This window comes from Aphelocoma coerulescens (assembly GCF_041296385.1).
Source record: "Aphelocoma coerulescens isolate FSJ_1873_10779 chromosome Z unlocalized genomic scaffold, UR_Acoe_1.0 ChrZ, whole genome shotgun sequence".
Classification (NCBI taxonomy): Eukaryota; Metazoa; Chordata; class Aves; order Passeriformes; family Corvidae; genus Aphelocoma; species Aphelocoma coerulescens.
The window spans coordinates 16,568,963-16,591,458 of NW_027184085.1; the positions used below are offsets into that span (position 1 = coordinate 16,568,963).

The following is a 22,496-nucleotide window of genomic DNA, read 5'->3' on the forward strand; positions in this document are numbered from 1 at the left end:
GCGCAGCCGGGCAGGCCGCCGGCGGGACGAGAAGCCCGAGGGCGGCGGCGGCACTCTGGTGCCGCAGCCCCGCCGGCGCGGTGCGGTGAGGGGCGGGGGCGCAGGGAGCGCCCCGGGGGGGCGGCTATGGCGCTGCGGGCGCGGGCGCTGTACGACTTCAGGTCGGAGAACCCGGGTGAGATCTCGCTGCGGGAGCACGAGGTGCTGAGCCTGTGTAGCGAGCAGGACATCGAGGGGTGGCTGGAGGGCGTCAACAGCCGCGGGGACCGCGGGCTCTTCCCGGCTTCCTACGTGCAGGTGATCCGCGCCCCCGCCGCCGAGCCACCGCCGCCCGCCCGCTACGCCAACGTCCCTGTCGGCGGCTTCGAGCCGCTGCCGCCCCCCGCCGCCTTCAAGCCGGCGGCGCAACAGCCCCCGCCCGAGCCCTTTCCGCCGCCCCCCGCCGGGTATCCCTTCCCGCCCTACGGCGGCTCCTACCAGCCCAGCCAGGGCAGCGATGACGACTGGGACGACGATTGGGACGACAGCTCCACGGTGGCCGACGAGCCGGGCGCCCTGGGCAGCTCCTACCCCGACTACGAGGCGGCGGGCGGCGGCGCCTCGGGCCGGTACCGCCTGTCCACCCGCTCCGAGCCGTCCCTGGGCCACCGCGGCGCGGGGCACCCGCCGGGACACCCGCACCCGCCCGGCGGCGGCGGCGCCGCCAAGAGCTCGGCCACGGTGAGCCGCAACCTCAATCGCTTCTCCACCTTTGTCAAGTCCGGCGGAGAGGCCTTCGTGCTGGGCGAGGCGTCGGGCTTCGTGAAGGACGGCGACAAGCTGTGCGTGGTGCTGGGCCCCAGGGGCCCCGAGTGGCAAGAGAACCCCTACCCCTTCCAGTGCTCCATCGAGGACCCCACCAAACAGACCAAATTCAAGGGCATGAAGAGCTACATTGCCTACAAGCTGGTGCCCAGCCACACCGGGCAGCAGGTGCACCGCCGCTACAAGCACTTTGACTGGCTCTATGGGCGCCTGGCCGAGAAGTTTCCCGTAATCTCCGTGCCCCACTTGCCAGAGAAGCAGGCCACTGGCCGCTTTGAGGAGGACTTCATCTCCAAACGTCGCAAAGGCTTGGCATGGTGGATGGACCACATGTGCAGCCACCCGGTGCTGGCTCAGTGTGATGCCTTCCAGCACTTCCTCACCTGTCCCAGCACAGACGAGAAGGCCTGGAAACAGGGCAAGCGCAAGGCTGAGAAGGATGAGATGGTGGGTGCCAACTTTTTTCTGACCATCAGTGTCCCCACAGGCCCTGGAGCCAGCCTGGACTTGCAGGAGGTGGAAAGCCAGGTGGATGGCTTCAAAGCGTTCACCAAGAAGATGGATGAGAGTGCCCTGCAACTTAATCACACTGCCAATGAGTTTGCCCGCAAACAAGTCACTGGTTTCAAGAAGGAATACCAGAAGGTGGGGCACTCCTTCAAGTGCCTCAGTCAGGCATTTGAGCTGGACCAGCAGGCCTTTTCAGCTGGCCTCAACCAAGCCATAGCCTTCACTGCAGAAGCCTATGATGCCATCGGGGACCTCTTTGCAGATCAGCCCCGGCAGGACCTAGATCCTGTGATGGATTTGTTAGCGCTATATCAGGGGCATTTGGCCAACTTTCCAGACATCATCCATGTGCAGAAAGGTAAGACCCTTATGTGTTTTCTGAAACAATTTAAGTTTTATGTATCAGACATAGGATGTTTTATGCAACAGACATAGGAACCAGGGACTAAATTTGCCCTGTGTCTGTCCTGCTGGCCTTGGGTTCAATCTTCCTGTGTTTACTCAGGTAAACCCTTGCTAGAAATAACAAAAAACACATCAGTGACAATTTTTTTTCTGTGTCAAAGGCCTAGACATAGCTGGGAGTTTTGCTGGTCAGAGATTGCTGTGTTTGGCTGTATATCTCTGAAAGCAACCACATCTAGCTCTACTGCTGATACACTAAAGATTAATAGGCTTGTTTACAAACCCTGGAAGTCAAGTGGTATGGAACATCTATTACTCTGAGTTACATTAGGTATCTTAAATCTCCATCTAGTAGGTAATGAATGTGAAGTAATATGAAGATGTAGGTACTCCTCTGATTGACTACCCTGTTCAAGGTGCATGTGGAGGTGTGTGTTTTGCAGCATCAGTCTGATGAGATGTTTAAAGCTGCTGGGGCATGTTTGTTCAGCCAAGCATCTTGTGGTGTCTTTGGAAGAGTAATGATCAGCTAGAGTGTTCTTAGTTGGAGTTGCTCAACCTTTGCCCTTATCATGAGCAGATGCTGCTCACCTGATATCCTTTCAGCATTTTCCTAGCTAAAATAAGCTTTTCAGGTTCAGATTGCTGTTTGTAAGGTACTTTGTAATCTGTCAGAATGAAAGAAACTCAAAAATGAAAAAAGCATCTGCTATGTAACTAATGACACTTGTTCAGATAAACAGAAGTTTGTAGTACTGTGTATGTGGAGATGCTGCTGTTAAATTATTGATAGTCGTGCATTCTTTACCACTGCAAGTAGGTAAGTCCATCATTCATTCTTTTCTATGTTATATTCCTTACCTGTAGTTTTCAACTCAAAGTTCAGGAGGGTGTGGGGATTTGAGCTGTAAAAGAGACCAAGAAAACATCACATATGCTCAGCAGAAATAGGTGTTCATAAGTTACCCAGGAAAATGCATGAGCTTTGTTGAAAATTATTTTGGAGATTAATAAGTTGTGTTCTGGATCCCAAGTGAATTGTCACCCAGGGTGAATCAGTCTTTTTGTCCTTACATGGCATTTCCAGGGGTTTTGCATCTTTACCAAACATTAAGTTTGGTAAAGAAAGAGTTGGAAAAGATTTTTTAGCAGAGCAAAAAGACAGGCTTCCAGAGGTATGCACTGCTGGGAACATCTGAGTAAAGAGAGTTGCTATGAAGTGCACTATTTGTTGTTATTTAAGAAAATAAGCTTTTCATAAAAATTGCATGCATCTAAGTCAGATTTCCATTCTGCTGTCAAATCTCAAAAATTGTGAGTGGAAACGTAATTTTATTTTGAACAGGAAGGGGAGGTGTGAAGCCTAACATTTGAGGAGTTGATTTGCTAGCTGCTGTGGTGTTGTGTTCTGATAACAGCTTTCAAATATTTTAGATTTGGAGAGATGGATGGCCTTGGCAATGCCTCATGTTTGGGAGCAGAGCACGTTAAAGTGATTTGTCATCTAGTAGGATTATCTGTAAGCTTCTAGAAAAAATAAAGGGACAGATATTTTTATTAGTTGGAAAATCCAGCAGACTGTATGCTATTTAAATAACGCATCCTCAAGCTTTAAGGTTATATGGAGGTCTTCACTAAAGTATTTTTGAAAACAAGGCTTTGAAGAGAGGATTTGGAATAATAAGTGAACCCATCCTTATTTCTTTTGTAATTCTGTTTGAATTTTGCACCTACGGGTGAACTGGGAAAGGTTCATGTGAATACCTAGAGCAGGGCATGAGCGTGAAATATGTAGAGTTGATTTTGGGCTAGAGCACTGTCTTGGAGCGGCTTGGAGAAATGTCCAGCTCTCCTGCATGCAGCTATTAATGCTCCACCACCTCTGGGCTAGCACTGTGTTCACAATATCATCCATGGTACATACTAGTCATAGGAATATGGCATGGGCATGAGAGAGGTTGGTCTCTTGAGTGTCCATAGTCGTGACAGGAACAGAATTGTGTGGGTTATGTGTTTGTTGTTGTTGTTTCTGCTACAGGACAGCAAACTAGAGGAAAACTGAGAGTCCTGGTTTGCACACAGTATATTGCTGGTTTATTACTCTTAAGAGGTACTTCTAAAAAGGTACAGCTTTTAAATCTCAATCTGTAAAATTCAGAGAAAAATATGAACTGTTTGGTGTTCTTGCAACATAAAGGCTTTCTTTTAAATTTACTGTCTGGAATGGTTGCCAGTTTTGAGAAATAATACTGTCTCTGTAGACTATACAAATGTCTGTTGGTGATAAGAAGTCATCTGAAAAATAGAGTTGATGTGTTTTTCTTCAAGGGTTTTATTTTCTAGTGTACAACCTCATTAAGCAGTAAAATGACACCTATGTTCCCTTATAAGTAGCAGAAGCAGCAGCCTGACTGATACATTGATTAAATAGCCATGCCTTTAAAATTATGAACCCTGAAATTAGGAGTAGTGCTCTTTTTTTTTTGCTACATAATGCAAATATATTGTTTACTTTGGCTAAAACCCAAGATCATATTCCCCTGGACCTAAGAAGGATGGAAAAACAAAAGCATCTGTATCCAAAACGTGCCTGTATCTGTGCATAGAGCTGGAGAACCATGAGTGTGAGAATGATCAACTCCCAGTCAACCCTCTCAGCTCAAGCTGGATCCCTGCAAGTGTATGGGGCTTGATAGGATTCATCCAAGAATCCTCAAAGAGCAGGGTGATGTCATTGCAAAACCCTTCACAATGATTTTTAAACAGTCTTGGAAATCCTGAGAGGTCCCAGCTGACCGGAAGCTGGCAGGCATTGTCCCAGTTTTAAGAAGGGCAGGAAGGAGAGCCCTGGAAACCACAGGCCTGTCAGTCTCAATTCAGTGTGTGGTAAAGTTACAGGGAAGATTATTCTGGGAGATGTTGAAAAACACCTGAAAGACAAAGCAGTCCTTGGTCACAGCCAGCACAGCTTCATGAAAGGAAAGTCCTGCTTACTGAATCTTACTTCCTTTTATGACAGGGTAACCCACCCAGTTGATCAAGGGAAGCTGGTTGATGTGATCTTTTTGGATTTCAGTAAAGCTTTCATTGCTGTCTCTCACTGTATCCTTCTGGACAAAGTGTCCAGCTCACAGCTGGACAAACATATCCTGTGGTGGTGAGCTACTGGCTTATGGGTTGGGCAGTAAGGGTTACAGTGATTGAGGTGACATCAGACTGGGGATGACATTAGATTAGAGGGATAGGCAGTCACTAATCATATGAAGTTCAACAAGGGCTAGTGCCAGATTCTGCACCTGGCATGGGGCAGCCCTGGGGAGTATGGACAGTCAGTATGGACAGACTGGGGAATGAGAGGCTGGAGAGCAGTGCCATGGAAAGGGCCCTGGGGGTCCTGGTCAGTGGCAAGTTGAACATGAGCCAGCAGTGCCCTGGCAGCCAGGAGGGCCAAGCGTGTCCTGGGGGGCATCAGGCACAGCATGGCCAGCCGGGCAAGGGAGGGGATTGTCCCCTCTGCTCTGCACTGGGGCAGCCTCACCTCCAGTGCTGGGGCAGCTTTGGGTGCCACAATGTAAGACATTAACAGAGAACATCCAGAGGAGGGCCCTGAGAATGTTGAAGGGTGTGGAGGGGAAGCCTTGTGAGGAACAGCTGAGGTCACTTGTTCTGTTCAGCCTGGAGAGGAGGAGACTGAGGGGAGACCTCATTGCAGTTACAACTTCCTTGTGAGGGGAAGAGGAGGGGCAGACACTGATCCCTTCTATGTATGACTGATGACATGACCCAAGGGAATGGCCTGAAGTTGTATGGGGAGTTTTAGGCTGGGTATTAGGAAAAGGTTCTTCACCCATAGGGTTTTTGGGCACTGGAACAGGCTCCTGAGGGAAGTGGTCCCAGCAGTAAGCCTGACAGATTTCAAGAAGCGTTTGGACAATGCTCTTGGGCAAATGGTGTGACTCTTGGGATGCCCTGTGTAGGGCTAGGAGTTGAACTCAGTGGTACCTGGGGGTCTCTTCCAACTCAGCATAGTCTGTGATTCTGTAATTTTAACTGACTTGTCCTGTTATGCTTTTGCTGTACTGCAGTTAGCTGAAGAGCTGCTAACATGATTTTTAAGTGCATTTTGTGCTATGGACTGAGAACTTTGCATGTTTGAGGTTTTGTTTGAAAACTTTCTGCAACTTCTGCAAAAAGAGCCACAGATAAAAGTTTCCCTCTATGTGGGCTTTCCCTAAAATTATGAATCAAAGCCATGTAAGCCTTGCTGTTGCTTTGTCTGCATGTTACCAGGAAAATGTGTTAACTGTTGTGCTTTTAATTGCTCTGGGATTCAGGTCTTTCTGCCTTCTGTGCTGAGGACATCATATGTGATCTGATTTGTGTAATTTGTGTAAAACGTGAACCAACAGACTGTGGGAATATTTTCAAACTGTTCATTATCTTATTAATATTGTTAATTGACATTTTATGAAATGGCAATAGCTTCAATAGGAAATTTTACAAGGTTCCTTTTCCTCTTTTACAAGATTCCTTTTCTTTCATCTTGAGTTCCTAGTGTTTAAGGAATTTCTGCAGGGAAGGAAGAGTTAAAGTTCCTGCAACAGGAGAGACAAAGGAAATATTTGAACATTTCTGTACCACATGCCAGTCGAGGATCAGCTGGTCAATGCTTTGAGAGAGACCTCTCCTGGTTTCATATACAGCCTAGTCCGGGTCTGATGATTCATTGGATTGAACCCTACAGCAAAGAATGTGCCGAGTTGGAAACCCCACATTTCCATCTGGAAATGCTTGGTTTGAGAGTCCCACTGAGGCTAGCATAGAGCATATCAGTACCAAGGCATACATCCCTTACAAGAACTTCTTGTTCGATAGGTGCCTGGATAGGGTAGATGATGGCAGAGTGGTGTCTGAAGCTTCTTAACACCCTAGATTCACCAATTCTTTGATTAATCCAGCCCTCAACCCCTTGTAGGTAAATGCTTCTAAAGTGCTTGCATGAGAATTTTCTTGGGCACATACATGGGTTTTTGGCATGAAAGATACATATTAGACAGATACACTTGTACGCAGTTTTCTTTAGCCTCCGGCAAAACATTTGCAGAAGAGGGATATTAAGTTCCAGAGGCTCAAAAAATTCAGCTGCGTTTTGTAATTTTTTATTGCAGAACCTGGTGTATCTTTCAAGAAATAATGGTTCAGGTTTTTTTTAATTTTGAGAAGAAAAGCAGCTTCCTATTTGTAATGGATAATACCTTCTCTTTTATGCATTTAAGGTCTACTTGGGGAAATTCCCTAGGCATTCTTAGTGAAATAATTTCTACGTATTAATTGCTAAAGCTTCACTCAACTTGATGCAATCTTCCTACTTCAGTAATCTTCAACACAAATGCTCACTGCAGGCCCATGCAAGTTCAGGTTCAGAAAATTTGTGCACTTGTGAGAATTGGAGACAGCATATGCTAGTATTCTAGCTCATTCTTGTCTGGCTCTCTTGTCTTCATATTTGCTTAGTGAGAGTAGAGAAGTCTGGGGCATTTTGGATTTCTTTCTGTCAAGTTTTGTTTGAGGAATTACTGTAATTGGCCTCTTGTGATTCATAAAGTGGAAGAAGTACTAACTAACATGCTGTTTCATCTGTGCTTTCCAGATTTCTTTTCTCTCTTAACATTATGATGTTAATGTTTGACAAACTTCTGGTTATGGTTTTTATAAGAGATCTGAGAAAGTGGTTCTAAACGTTTTCTAAGATACAGGCAATTCCATTTCTTCTGCATGCCAGGATTTAAGAGAATTATTTTTAAAAATACCTGAATGATTTACTTGTTTCTTGCTCACTGTTTGTGAAAAGTAAAATAAGGTAAGTGATCTTATTTACCTGAAGCAAACTTAATTCTAGACATAGGCTTTAAAGAATGCACTGGGTGTGTTTTTAGAATATCTTACAAAACTGTAGATGAAAAATCTATCCAGACAGAAGTGCATCAAAATTTAAGGCACCAGAAAACCCAAACAGCACTGGAATCTGGAACTCTCTAACATTTTCAGCTTCCTTCTCTTCCCCCGAGGGGGAAGGAGTGGTATTTGTATTAATGAATTAATCAGACTGGTTAATATTGGCACCTAAAATTTTATATCACAGTGTAAAAGCAGTGCTTTTCTCTCATGCTTACTTCCTAAGCTCTTCAATTTGTTGTGCAGACATGGGTTTTTTCATCACTGTTTCTGCTTTTATCCACCTTTTAGGGTTTTTTCCTCCTCTGTCCCTCAGATGCATACACTTTGCATGGGCTTCAACTCAGGTAGCTGCTGGTTAAGAGCTAGGCATGTAATCCTAGCCAGATGACCCTTAGAGCAGTAAAAAGAGATGGGCACTTCATCTGTGTAAGAACTTTGGTGAGAAAGGATGTACTGCACCAGGATGACTTGTATTTTTTGCCATATCAGCCTCCCCATAGCTGTTACAGTGATGATGTAACACTGTCTGCTTGCTGCTGCATTACTCAATATTGTCTCCCAATATTTGAAGGTAACCTTAAGGAAATGGAGCTAAAATGTGAAAGAATCTTCACATTTAGAAACTGTATAAAATTACAGCTGTTTTAGTGTGTGTGAAATCAGAGGACAAGCGTAAATGACTAAAATTGAGTGGTAGCTTTACGTGAAGAAAATTAAACAGGAAGAGAAAAAAAAAAAAAGGACTTCTATGCCCTGTCTCTGAAAGATGCATGGCTCTTCCTAATGTAATGATTGTTTTTTCTTTTCCACTCCCCCACAATCTCTGTAGCTTTCTAGGGGAGCAAGATTCATACTGTCCTGATGGGTTTTTCCTATTACCTTTTGAAGCTAGTCTGATATTATACACCTTCAGTAACAGAGAAACATTTCACGGCTAATAAAACATGGGCTTGTTTTTTTTTTAAAACCTGCTGGTAGGAGAGGATGAGTTTAGCTTTTCCTTCCATGGGAGAGACTATACATGCATTACTGCACACCAGAAAGTCTGTCCAGTCTACCCCCTTAGTCCTAACAGGAGAAGTTTTGATTGGAGCTAACACTCTAGGTTTGACTGCAGGCAGTGCATATTTAAATAAATATAAATTTTCATCAGATTTTTAGTCACATCACAGAAAATGCCACATATTTTGTGCTCACCACAAGCAGTAAGGCCTTGTCTACTGGGAAGGCCCTGTGAGCAACTAGGAAGTAGCAGAACAGTGTATTGAACATTGAAAAATTCAAAATTACATTGTAGAAGGAGGAAATAATTCTGTTTCAAAAACAAAATAGTGCCTTTTGAGAGACATACAAAGAATCTAGATGGTAGGATGATTCTCCTGCAGCTCTGAGTGTTTCTGGTCTGGCTGAAGGGGCTTCAATCCAAATACAGAAGACAAGAATTGGTAGACTGAAAATATAAAGAAGCTCCCAGAGTTCTTCCAATTTTTTGTTAGCACATTATCAAAAACAAACAAGCTGACTGATTTTTTCAGTTTGTAAGTCGCCTTTGAAACAAGGACGTGTTCCAGCCTTTCCAGCATCTTTCCGTGACTTTATTGTTAGACTTTGTTTGAATAGTTAAAGTGCCAAGTCAATAAGTGCAGACTGTATAAGCTTATCCAGCTGGAACCTTATGTATTTTAAATTACCTGGTTCAAATAGCACAGAATTTGAAATTTTTAATTAAAAAAGTAGGAAATTACATTTGGCTGAGACCCCAGACATGAGCCTTATCAGCAGACTAGGGCAAACAAATGGCACATGCTTTCTACACAGTCTTATTTGTATCTTTCATGAAGGCCATGAGGACTTAAATAAAATGGAAAAAAAAAACAAACAAAAAAAACCTCCACCAAACATTTAAACAATCTGTGCAGTTCTTGCCAGTGACTTTAGCTTGTTGCTGTAGAAGAACAGGAAGAAATGTGATGTTTTCAGCCTTTGTTTTAAGGAGGTACACATCATGGGTGGACAACTTCTGTGACCATAATGAACTAAGCTACCCTTTTTATACCTACGTTCATTAACAGTGTGAAAGGCAGGTTCATCCTGTGATTTGGAGTGTATACTGCTTTGTTGCCCCATGGTAAAAAGCAACTTACTATTCTAATTTTTTTTTAGAATTTTTATTATTTTGAATCTTTATATGCATGAATAGCTATGCTGGCTAACTAGCAGTATAGTATATAGAGGGAGCTTTTCTTTTAAATAATAGGAGTGTAGATTATATTATTATAATTTTCTTATGTTTTGCTTTTGTACTATATAAATGTCATATGAAATCCCTAATTGTGCTTGTTCTTTGCATATTAAGTGCTTTAATTAATTAATTCTGAGTTAAATATTTTAAATGTTAAAATTAATCCATCAGCCCAGGTCCAAAAATCAAGTTCCATTATCCGTGTTTTCAATTGTTCAAAGTAGTTTATTAAGAGAGTTGCACCATTCCCAGTTAAAAATTCCTCAGTTAAAAATCCCCAACTTATGCTCCCTTTTCAAACATCAAACCACCTGTACACCATAAGAGTTATCTTTCCTGTATTTACTGTATACTTTTACAAATGTTTTAAGATGTGTTGGATGTATTTTAATATTTTTTTAGGTGTTTTTACTTGCACTTTGGTCCAAGGGCTAACTCCAAAAACCCCAGTTCGAACAGCCAGCAGCTATTTTTAGCCCCATAGCCATTACCCTGTAGGCAAGCTCCGTGGCAACCTGAATTTTAATGAGGGCATTTTAGCACCCTTATCTCATCTGATACCACCCCTCTGACAACGACGAGCTATTGGTGGACGGCGATGATCTGTCAAAGGGAAAGCACCAATCACTTTAAACTGAAGGGGCGGGCTGTGGGTGGGCTGTGGGCGGAGCAAAGGCGCTATAAAACAGTGAGACAGGTCTCAAAAAGTTCAGAGAGAGAGAGGTGAGAGGGGAGAGTGTGCTCTGCAGGCTAGCTGTGGTGGATATCAGTGCTGGGCATTAAAAGCCTTACTCCTATTAAGGAGCCTTTAGTAACTTTTTTTTACTTTTGGACCAGCCAAAAGCCAGCTCAGCACTGTAAGTCCTTTTTCTCTACCCGAGGCCCAGCGCTGACCCAGCCAGAAGATCTCAGATCCCTGTGCTCCTGGGGCATACCATCTACCGAGCCATAGGATCCCAAATTTTTATATTTTTCTAATTTCTGTAATTTTTCAATTTTTCTGTTTTCAATAATTTTTTTTTTTTTTTAACTAAGAGTTGTCTCTTTTCTCACAATAAAATATTTTTATTGCTTACATTAATGATGGCTTACCTTGAATATTTTTTCTGCAACAGGAATTGTACTTCTTTTTGTCCTTACAGGAAAACTGCAGCATTCAGATATCTAAGAGAGGGCAATTAAAGGGTACTAGGATAAAGTAAACTAGCATCTGCATTTTATTTGCATCTTGCCTATTTTCTTATGAATTTATGTTAAACTGTCTATACATGTTTTATTTGCTCATCTTAGGACAGTAGTGGAGCTAAGCAGATGATGATGGACAAGCAAACATCATAAGTTGTGCTTGTTCTTTGCTTTTCTTTTTGCTTTATGAGAAAACAACATTCAAAAGCAGGTGTTTCACTGTGCCCCAATAAAGCAGTGATGTAAGGTAAGAGTCAGTGGAACTGGTATTTATACTTACTTCTCTCAATAATAGTGTATGGACATTGATACACAGTGTTACCTGTCTTCCCTGCCCATCCATATACCATGAATCTTACGAAAAGTTTAATAGAAGTCACCATTTAACGTAATAGTGCTTACATCCGTATTGGAGAGGAGGAGGAGATGTTTCTGCTCATTTGTTGTTAACCAGTTCTACTGAAAATTAATTTCTATTACCCATGCACAGCATAACTTCTTAAGGTTGTTGTTTTGGAGTCAACATTGTGAACAGAGTATTTATAAAATCTGTTAAAAGTCTGTAACATCTTTCTAACATAAAATGCTTGTTCTTGGCATCCTATTTGGAAAAATTAGTGTTCAGAATCTGTGTCAACTGAACTATAATAGACCAACTCCAATTCTGGAAAAGCAGAGTTCTGTCTTAAAAGTTCGTTTGATGCCCCAGTTAGATGCAAACTAATGAGAAGTACTAAAAATGGCTGAAAGGTTTCATCTTGGTACTTCTGCAAATTCCAATTGCTTAAATTTTCGAGTGTGGTCCTGAAAAACATGACTAACTTTCTAATGGGCAATTGTACTGTGTTTCTGGTGACCAGCCTGGTTTATGTTTTGCTCTTTTCTGTTCCCCCAGTCTGCACTGCCAGCTGAAACCATACCAAAGGAAAACTGTTTTAAAGGTACATGTGAGTGCCAAAAAGTACAGAACTGGGCAAACCCAGCACTAGTTAGCATTTGCCTCTCAGACTGTGGTGCAAAATACTATATTTGTGAAAACAGAGAGCTGTATGCATAGTTCAGCTGGATTTTACAATCAAATGATTCCTGGTGGGTCTCCTGTCAGACATCACTGTAGGTACTTGTAAAGTCAAAACTATTCACGAACACAGTTTAAACATACTTTAGTGGCTAAAATAAGGTCATTTGTTTGCTTAAAACACTGCTGGTGTACAATATATCAAAAGATAACAGTTTTAACATCACTGCATTCAAGATTTGAATGGAAAATATTCATCTCATTTTACATATTTTTTCAATGTGGCTACCTATGTAGCATTATGTTTTGTTGGGGTATTTTAAAATTTTGTTAATGTCATGATGTGGGACAGTAGATGCATTAAAATGGTAATTCTATAATGTTTCTTTCATTTATTTGACCATCTTGCTGTCACTTTCTGTTATCAACACTTCACAAGGCAAAGTATGGCATATGCTCACATAGCATGGTCCAGCAAAACATTTGTGCTGGAGGTGCTGTACACCAAAGCTTGTAGATTCCACTGGGGTACTCTGGAACTGAAATGCCCATTGCCAGTATGGAAATTTAAATATGTTTTCAATAGTGTAATCATTTTAGACTCTCTGAACATACACAGGTATGATTACAGTCCTTGTAGATTTGGATAAGTAAATCGGCTCTGTATGCTCTTCCTCTGTGTGTGTACACTAACCAGCAGATGTATGCTCGATGAGTCTAATCAGATCTTAATAATCATATTATTTAAAATTTTAGAAGTATTAGTTAGACATGTATAGTGGCCAGTAACCCTGGTAGTTTTGAAAAATTGTCATTTTACACTATGCATTCTAGTACCATTAATTTGGTTTATGTTAATTAAATCAATTTATAAGTTAAGATCATCAGATGAGGTTACAACTAATTAACTTTCTGAAATCTCTAGCAAAGACTTTTTGTGTGTGATCTCTTGGTTGTGTACGTTAAAAAGTGACTTCAGTTTGAACTGAAGAATATGCTTTTGAGTGTCAACTTTCAATAAGCTTTGCAGCAGGGTAACTGAAAGAACACATAATTATGTCTGATGTTAATAACTCTGCAGTCAGTCAATGTTGATCTAGATATCAGCAGAGTACTGTAATTTATAAACCTATGTTTACAGGATAGTACTATGTTATTCTGGGCTTTTTTTGAGCAATGGGCAGCAAAATAATAAAACACAAAGCTTACTTCTTAGACTATTGCTAGGCTGCAGATTCGAAAAGCATTATAGCCATTTTCATGTATCTACAAAACCCCCTGTAATACTAAAGTAATTGCAGTTTGATTTATTTGAGTTTTATACTTCTGACATTTCACTGTGGAAAAGGGAATGTTGTTAAAGTGGTTTTGTGCCCTTAAGGAGAAGAATATCATCTTTTAAACATAAAGGCTGTGTTTTAAAACTGTTGCATTTGCACTTACCAAAAACAAGTAGAAGAATTTTGCCTTTGGTTTTGAAAATCACTTGCTTTTTTTTTTGCTGTAAACCTGTAGATTTTAAAAAAAGCAACTCATTCCAATATTAATATCTGTAATGGTACTTTTTGCCTGTGACATTCCTTTTAGTTCAGTCTCTACTGAAAAAGTCTTCTGGTTTTAATTTCAGGCAAATTCCTATTATGCTGCTTTTCATTATAAATCTTGGCCAGAAAATGTAAAGAATTTGCAGAATCTCAGTGTAGGCTTCTTTTGTTAATCGGTGCTCAGAGCATTCTTAAGAAAATAATCTGTCAGTGTAGCAAAATCTCTGGTTACAAGCTATTTCACTTGCAGTTGAGAGGGAGAAGTTTGGGGGCTTTTCTCGTTGAAGGATTTCACATTATGTGTTATCTCATTGTCGTGGTTTAAGCACAGCTGGAAATTAGGCACTGCACAGCCACTTGTTCAACCCCTTCCTCTCTTCCTCTCCACTCCCCCCCCTCCCCTCCACCCTGGCCCCAGTGGAATGGGGAGGAGACTCAAGGTAAAGCTTGTGTGTTGAGATAGGAGCAGTTTAATAATTGATTGATACTAAACTAAAATGCAATAATAATGGTGAATAATAATAATGATAATAAAAAGGAAACAAACAGGTGATGCCCAGTGCAATTGCTCTCCACTCACTGACCGATGCCAAACCCCCCTTCCCAAAGCCAGATCAGCCGTGCTTCCAGGTGACTGCCCCCAGTTTATATCCTGGGCATGACTTCTGTGGTGTGGAATATTCCTTTGGTCAGTTCCAGTCACCTGCCCCAACTATGATCCCTTCCAGTTTCTTTTGTGTACCTCCTCTCATGCTCTGCCAGTGAGGAGGAGGGTGGAAACAAAAGTCCTTGACTTGGAATAAACATGCCTTAGCAAAAACCCAAACATCAGTGTGTTATCAACACCATTCTCATTCTGAATCCAAAACACAGCACTGTAACAGCTACTTAGAGGAAATTAACTCTACCCTAGCTGAAACCAGGACACTCATGAAATACTTCTGCAACTTCCCTTGTGTTAGAGCTAATGACTGTGTAACCCAGGGCTGACCTGGATCACATAGCTAAGCCATTGATAAAGCTAAGCCATCATCTCTCTCCCCAGGCCAGTTGCATTCTTTCATTAGATTAGTCATTTGAGACATCTTGTAACAACATCTTTGCTAGATCGGGGGTAAGAGGTTCAACCATGTAGACCAACTTGCTCCAGCAGCACTCTGCTGGATTAGAAATAATGTTATTTCCATGCATGTGAGCCACCCAGGGTTTGCTTTTTCAAATCTTTAAGCAAAGAGCTGTAGTTAAATAATCTCATAATTAAGTAAGGAAAAAGAAAACAGTTCTAGTTACTTTATCTGCTTTTACATCCTTTTGTGAAAGCAGCATCATGAATATGGTTTTTTCCCTTTCCATTAGAGATGGTGTCTAGATTATAGCAGGGTCTTGCAAGAAAAGTAAAACAAAGAGAGTTGTTCGACAAGTTCAAAGCTCTCCCTTCATTAATGTGCTTTGAAGGGCACATCATGCTACTAGACTATTTAATGTGCTGGACAGATGAATGGTGGGGAAATGTAAGTTGTTTTACCTTCTAGTAGTGCGCTAAATGTTATTTTGTAGCTTGCTGATAGTAGAAAGGTGAAATATTTATTGCGTAGATCATCTTATTTGCACAAGATTTCTGAGGTGCAACTGCTGAGAGATTGTAAAAAAAAATGTCTTTGCTCTGTTTTAGCATAATTCATCACTGAAGTGAAAGAAATACTTTAATAACTGCAGTGATAAAGGCATTACAATCATAGGATATAAAAAATAAACCTGCTGGCTCTTACAAGCTGGGTGAGTTTTCAAGCTGAGTGTTTTGAAGTGAGATACTGAAGACTTCTATGTACTGGTGACTTAATGGGTTCTTGAGACTGACTGTGAATTTCAGACCCTAGTGACTTTAGCAGGCACTGACCACTGCTTCAGGTGCTGTATTCAGCAGCGTTGAGCTGATGCTTCTTTGTGTTTCATCCATATGCAGCATTACAGTATCCAGTTAAATCATTGCTGCTACAGCAATGTACTGTTTGTATTTTTTAAGAATGGACCAAGCCCAGCCACGAAACAGATGTCATTGTAGTAAACACTGTGCAAACAGAGAGCAAAAAAAGGGCTTGTGCCCTGCAGAATTTTGTGTGGATTAGTAGCTTCAGACACAGCTGGTGTTTCACTCCCGTTTGTTGCATGCAGTACTTGAGAGCTATGTTTGGGTGTTTTGGTAAGAGGTGGAAAGGGGAAGATGGTACATCCCTAGCAGGTATCGCTGTTCTTTGGCTTCTGATTGCATATGCTGGCAGGCCTGCCTTCCTAGGGAGACTAAGGAGTTGAGTGAAAAGCAGTCTGGATTGCAGTCCACAAGAGCTGAGCCCCCAAACTTTTGCCTTCTGGCCACATTGCACGGTGCAACTTGGACTTGGACACACATATGCATCAGCATAGATTCATAGGAGTACGTGTGTACTTCTTGTGTGGAGGCAGAGTGAGTGTATGGATCCAAACCCATCCTTAGCTGACTCTTCACACATTCCCAGAACATTTGTTACTGGAATAAAACTGCAGATGATGTGAAAATACACTGTTTGACCCAAACCTGAGTGCTCTCGGGTTAAGTTGGTTTTGTTTTCTTTTTCCCTGATTGTATATAACTCTTCCTACCTCATTGCAATCTCATGTTTGCATGAGTAGCTTACTGTCTCAATACACTTCTTTTTTTCCTTATAACTCCTCAGCATTCATTTAAGTTGCTGTTTTTGTACTGTGTTTTATGTCTTGAAATTCTTTCTTTCTATCAGGAATTCTATATTGTCCCTGTTTTCTTGGCTTCTAGCACAATACACTAGCACAAATTTTGCTAGCACAAATGTCCCTTGCTTAACGTGTTTATATCATTTTGTGTTGTCTAATCTCATATTTCAAAACAAGGACTGAAATCTGAGTCTCTTTTAAGCCCTTAGCTGCGTTCAGTGAGCACCAGCATCTGTTTAATATAAGGCTTTGGGCAATGATAAACAGCATTCATATATGCTTTTCTCCACCTGTAGAACAGAAATAGATGTAGCACAGTTTTTGTATGATTTTTAATCCAGGCCCTCTTTGCTTGCTTGAAAGCTAGTCCTGATCATTGGAACATGATTCCTGATAGAAGGTCGTTTCCACAGACCAGACTTTAAATGCATGAGCAAGATTGTACAGAATCTGTACATCTGGATCTAAAAAAAAACCCCAATAATTTATTTTTATGTAATCCATCCCTCTGGGAACAGGGATTGTGTATATTTATCCTAGGCATGTACTCAGCAGGAGGCTTCCCTGAGCCAATATGCACTGGGAGGTGGCTCCTTCTGTTTCTTTTTCCTAAAATATGTGCTAGCCTTTTCTGGGACTGCTGTGATTCTGCCTTCTTTTTTTTTTTTTTTTTTTTTTTTTTTTAAATATATCTTGCTTTTTTTGATTGAACAAATACTTGGTATTCACATAATTAAAATCAGAAACCAGGAGAAGTTTCTGCAGGTGTACTTTTAGACTGCGGGGCCTTGCTCACCCCAACATTCCACAAGGGTGGCAGCAGGAGCTGTGAAGTGCTGGATTAGGCGCTGAGTGTGATGGATCAATTAGTGAGGATGGAGTTGGAGGAGTTCATGGTGTACAGCCTGGGGTGCAGTAGGTCAGGAGTTGTGAGCTGGGAGCCCTTAGGGGTTACCATGCCCTAGTTAGGCATCTCTGTGTAAGACCCTTCTCTTCAAGAGGGATGTGCACAACGGGCTGCTCTCCAGTCCCCAGTTCTGTGTCCTTTTCCTCTTGTTCACCATAGGATGAATCACTGAACCTTCCACATCAGTAAATCTCTATTTCAGCTCAGGGTTTTGCTCACATAGATTAAAATACAAGAACTGTAGATTATGAAAAGGTGTCTGGAGAAAATTTGGGTGGTTTTTTGTTACTGAAGCTGCTTTCAAAGCCATGAAAACTTAACAGCACTTTTTTACTACGATTTGCTAAACTAAGTCTTGCAAACTTCAGTAGATGCTGAACAGCTTAAAAATGACGTTTTAAAACAAATGATTAATTGCTTCTTAAAGCAAAGCACATGGGTTTGGTTTTGTTTTTTCTTTTCTCTGTGTTTAGGGAGGATTCCTTGATTGTCGTAAAACAAGATTTTCCCTCTATGTAGTTATTTTAAGATTAATTATATTACTAATAATTAAGTGCTTCATTTAAAGGCATTTCAAAAAAATCCCAAGCAAGTTTATCCTTAAGCATATGTATGAGTTTTGTCATATATTGCTGACATCTGGGTATGGTCTGTCCAGGTTTTAAAGGAAATGCCACTACAGGACCAATATGATCCATATGCGTTAAGAAAGCAGTGTTAATGATTGTACCTTTTCCCATTGGATTCCTTCCCTAATTATAAATCTTTGTCCCCTTTTTTTTTTTTTTTAATAGCAAAAAATTGCATAATATATCTAGTCTGGAGGGCAATAGTGTTTGGTAATGTATGTTTTTTATTATATATTTTTATTTATAATCTGAAGATTATACATGCTCCAGAGCTTATTTATGCTTTCAGCTGCTGATGCTGTGAATTTCAGTATTCTTTTCCAGTTTGGTCATTCTAGAAATAACATCTAAAGCTGTTTCCCATATCACAACTGAAGAGTTGTCATGTTTATTTAACCAGCTACATCTGGCTTTCAGTAAGTCCCAAATTTCTGTTTTTCACAGCTGTGCTTGGATTCCTGTTGTGCCCACAGAGCGCAGAAAAATTTTTTGCTAAGACTGGTTAAATTTGTTGAAAGAAGTGTTCTTTTTGTAGGAGAAGGAATTAAATGTTTTTCAGAGCGTACCCTACCTCACAGATTCTTTACTCGTTAGAGGACAAACATACAGATCTTCTGGCACAGCGCCACTGCTGGCACTACTGCATGTGGAAAAGGTTTTTCAGTGGTGTTTTTTGGAGCCAGGCTGAAGATGATGAGGTCAGTCAGCAGAAGCAGCCAGTGCCAAGCTCTTAGCCATCATACTGTCATGCCATGGGAGCCAGGAAGGTGTGGAACACTGCCTCTGCCTTCCAGCCCCCAGAGATAGACACTGCCCTTGGCCTTCAGGCAGCACGCTGTAGTCACATGTAAGAAGTGTAATCTGGAAGGAGAGTTACGATATTACAAATATTTAAAGGAGCAAGAATCTAGTGAGATGATAAAAGCGGTGCTACTGATTTGGTTTAGTTATACAAATAAAATAAGTGTATAATGTTTAAAGCAAAGAAGTTGCTCTGTGGGAAATTGAGTCCAAGAATATGAATGTCTTAAGATGTATCTTGGTATTCTATCATTTTATGAATCTGGTTTGAGTAGGTCTGTTTTGGGTGATATTTTGCCTTTGGAGTATGCGTGTGATTTAATTAGCTATTTGGAGAAGGACTGTCAGTTCTGTAACTGCTTTTCTACTAGCTTTCACAACACTGCTTAAGGTCTACCTGGGCATCTGTGACTTTGAGATAAACTTTTAGATTCTCTAGTACTCAGTAATTAATTTTGGAGTTATCGCTGGTGTAAAAGCAAAAACATGTATTGACAAGATTTTGTATATTAAGATCTGCTTTTGACATTTCACAAGGATTGGGAAAAAAGGATATTTCACATAGTCCAGTTATTAACAAGGTTATTTTTCTGGTGTTTATGTAGGCTTAAATTGGTCTGACTAGTTTTCTTGTGCTTTCACTTACTTCGCTACTTGTATAATGATAGTGTTATTCTCTGAAGGACTCCATCTGATTTTTAAGGTTATGAAATAGGATGTTTTAGTATCTTTTGAATGCTTGAGCCTTAAAAAAGTGTTCAGTTTTATTTTTTACACAGGATCCACTGGTCTGTGATTTTTCTTACATTAAAAAGCTTTTATTCCTTTTCATTCACACACATATATATATATATATATACACACCTATAAATACACTGAGAATAAGCCTTATACAAATCCTTGTTGTTATTAAATCACTTGTTAAAGTTCAGTAGTCAAGTGTACATGGTCCTCACAGTTTTGTTTTGTTCTTTACACAGGAGCCCTTACCAAAGTAAAGGAGAGTAAGCGGCACGTGGAAGAGGGGAAGATGGAGCTCCAAAAAGCTGAGGGCATTCAAGAACGTTGTAACATTATTTCTTTTGCAACCCTTGCAGAAATTAATCATTTCCACAAAATTCGTGTGAGGGACTTTAAATCACAGATGCAGCATTTCTTGCAACAGCAAATACTCTTTTTTCAAAAAGTGACACAAAAGCTAGAAGAAGCTCTTCACAAGTATGACAGTGTTTAATCTCTGATTTTGTGGACTTTGCTCAGCACAAACGTGACCCAGGCAGCAGAGCAAATGCTGCTAAGAGCTGTTGCCAGTGGTAGATGGCGGTACAAGGATGGGTTTGTGTTCACCTAGAACCCGGGTTTAATCTCCGATTATGTAGAAAGGAAACAGTTATAGGGCTATGTAGTAGAAACAGTACCACGCATTGTAACTAAGTTATATTGTGTATGCCTACACCATTGTAACTCTTTTGAAATAATGAATATACTATTTGCCTTATTGCTTTTTGAAATATGGTATCTTAGTGCATACTTTGTAGACCTCAAAGCCCTTTGGGTATTTAAGGAAGTTGGCTAGATAAAAGCCTGCTTCAGATGCCTTTTTACTTTCCTAGATTTGGATTTCCTAAATTCAAACAATTCTCTGTTTACAGACTCCTACTAGAGCAGCTATGTGATTCTGTGCCTTTAGACTCTATTTTTCCTTTTCTAGTAAGTCACATTTTTATGATTGAATGAATGAAGGGTTGATGCCTATGATGGGAACTGATGATGAAACCTCACACTGACTGGAAAAAAAACAGCTGCCATCCAGTTTGCATACTTTCTTACAGCCAGTGTTGGCTCAAAAGGGAGAACTTAAATTTATTCACACTTTCCCTGAAAATGGAGACTACTTGTTACATGTACTAGGATGTTAAGCACATGTACAAAAGTACACCACTTAATTCCCTTTCTGAAATAAATAATACAGTGAGGGGTGGTTTTTTTTGGTATATAGTGTTACTGTGAGTGGATATTTGAAGAGTTAGCCTAATAAAAATTGCATATATCAAGGGGATATTAATGCAAGCTATGTGGCTGCAACATTTTTTTTAAGTTTCAGATTATTTGCTCTTTGTTCAGTTGCTGATTCAGTTTAACTTCAGACTTGCATCTGCATTGCCAGTTGTCTGAGTTGAAAATCCACTGTGATTCATTAGTTTACTAAGTTAAAAGTTTTCGGGGATGTTCAGTGATATAAATGATCTGAAGTCTTGGCTGAACTGACTTGGAAAACAGGTGGCATTTTTATGTTTGTAACACTCAAGAATTAACAATTGTCTTAATTTTTGTATGAATATTTTTGACAAGCAGGGTGCATTTATATATATGTAAACACTATCTTTTAAAGAGTTTTATGGCTTATTTCCCTTGAATTAAGTCTGAAGTCTGTATTTCTTATCTATTGGTTTCCTTCTTATAGGTCAGTATGAAAGAGGGTTTTTGTTTATCCTATCTTTTTTCTCCTAAACAAAAATAACAAAACTTTGCAAGGAAGCAAAATGTTTATTTTTTTGTTTAGTTGAATGAATCAAAAACAGCTTAAACAAATGAAAGCCTGGAAAAGGAAGTTGAGCAACAGTTACAGTTAAGTACAAATCATTCCTCACCTATGCAGCAGAAATGTGCAGTTCTTTCACTCAATCATTTGAGTTCCTGTAGTTAAACCCTGCACTTCTGTTTCAGAGGAATAAAATGCAAGAATGTAGTTTTGGTTCTAAGATTCATCCCCAAATGTTTGGAGATGGCTGTTTTGCACAAGCTGTGTTTGGCGATGCTTCTAGTACATACACAAAGCAGTAAAATACAGAATAATGAAGAGGGGAAAGCACGTATTTTAAAAGAAAGGACAATCAGTGAGGAAAGGCTCAATTTCCAGCCTGTTGAAACAGTTCTGCAAACAAGATTGACCATAAAATAAGGACCACAGTCATAGGGCTGACTTGCTCTTTACCTTCCTCATGGTGTCTCATTATACATTCAAAACTCACCACTTCCCCTAACAGTTCTTCCTAGCAGTACTCCTGCTTTCCCATGTATCATTTAATTATATGACAGAGTGATGAGCTAGGTTTGAGCTGAGTTCCATGACTTATGTTTGCTTAAGTCAAGATACTGTTTTAGTGAATGTCTTTAAAGTAATTAGATCAGACTACAATCAAACTGATTCTGTGTGAACGTATTAAGACCTATTCAGAAATTGATCTTGGTTCAGTTGAAGTATTTTAGGAGGTTAGTATTAATGACATGTTCATGTCCAGGAGGAAATTAAGCTGTGATATGTATTCATACAACATTATCAGACAGGTACAGTTTTCCCTAATAAACTGTCATGGCCTTTATGTTACCTTCTCATTTGTGAATTTATTTGTGCAGGGGAAAAGTGGGGTACTAATTGGTTAAATTTGACGTACCAGAAAATCTTGACGGGAATCTTGGTTTAAATTGTTGCAGAGTTCAGAAAGGTTCAAGTCTACATCTATATTAGCATTTTCCTCTTTTCCTCAGTCATTCTAGAGTTGAAGTTAAACTGGCGATGGGTGGAGCACAAGGAGTTACAGTAAAGGGTGTTGCATCAGGCTGTCGACCGATGCCCAGTGGGGTTCCACAGAGCTCAGTCTTAGGCCCTGTGCTCTTCACTGTCTTCATAAACCACTTGGATACAGGACTCGAAGGGATACTAAGTTTGATGATGAGACTGTGTTGGAAGTAACTGTGGACTTCC

General features: G+C 40.6%; 1 protein-coding gene across 1 annotated transcript; it reads left to right on the forward strand.

Annotated features, from left to right (window-relative positions):
* Nucleotides 1-28: 28 nt before the first annotated feature.
* Nucleotides 29-22,113, forward strand: SNX18 (sorting nexin 18). The gene is made up of 2 exons (XM_069000992.1): nt 29-1,672; nt 19,711-22,113. Exons 1-2 carry the CDS (start codon nt 127-129, stop codon nt 19,962-19,964), a joined length of 1,800 nt encoding a protein of 599 aa, XP_068857093.1. The 5' UTR covers nt 29-126; the 3' UTR covers nt 19,965-22,113.
* The last annotated feature ends 383 nt before the right edge of the window (nt 22,114-22,496 follow it).

Bases quoted from the DNA above. Each gene is read 5' to 3' on its own strand.
- SNX18 (XM_069000992.1), top strand. From the start codon at position 127: ATGGCGCTGCGGGCGCGGGCGCTGTACGACTTCAGGTCGGAGAACCCG. The intron at 1,673-19,710 runs GTAAGACCCTTA...TTCTTTACACAG, and splicing joins CATCATCCATGTGCAGAAAG to GAGCCCTTACCAAAGTAAAG.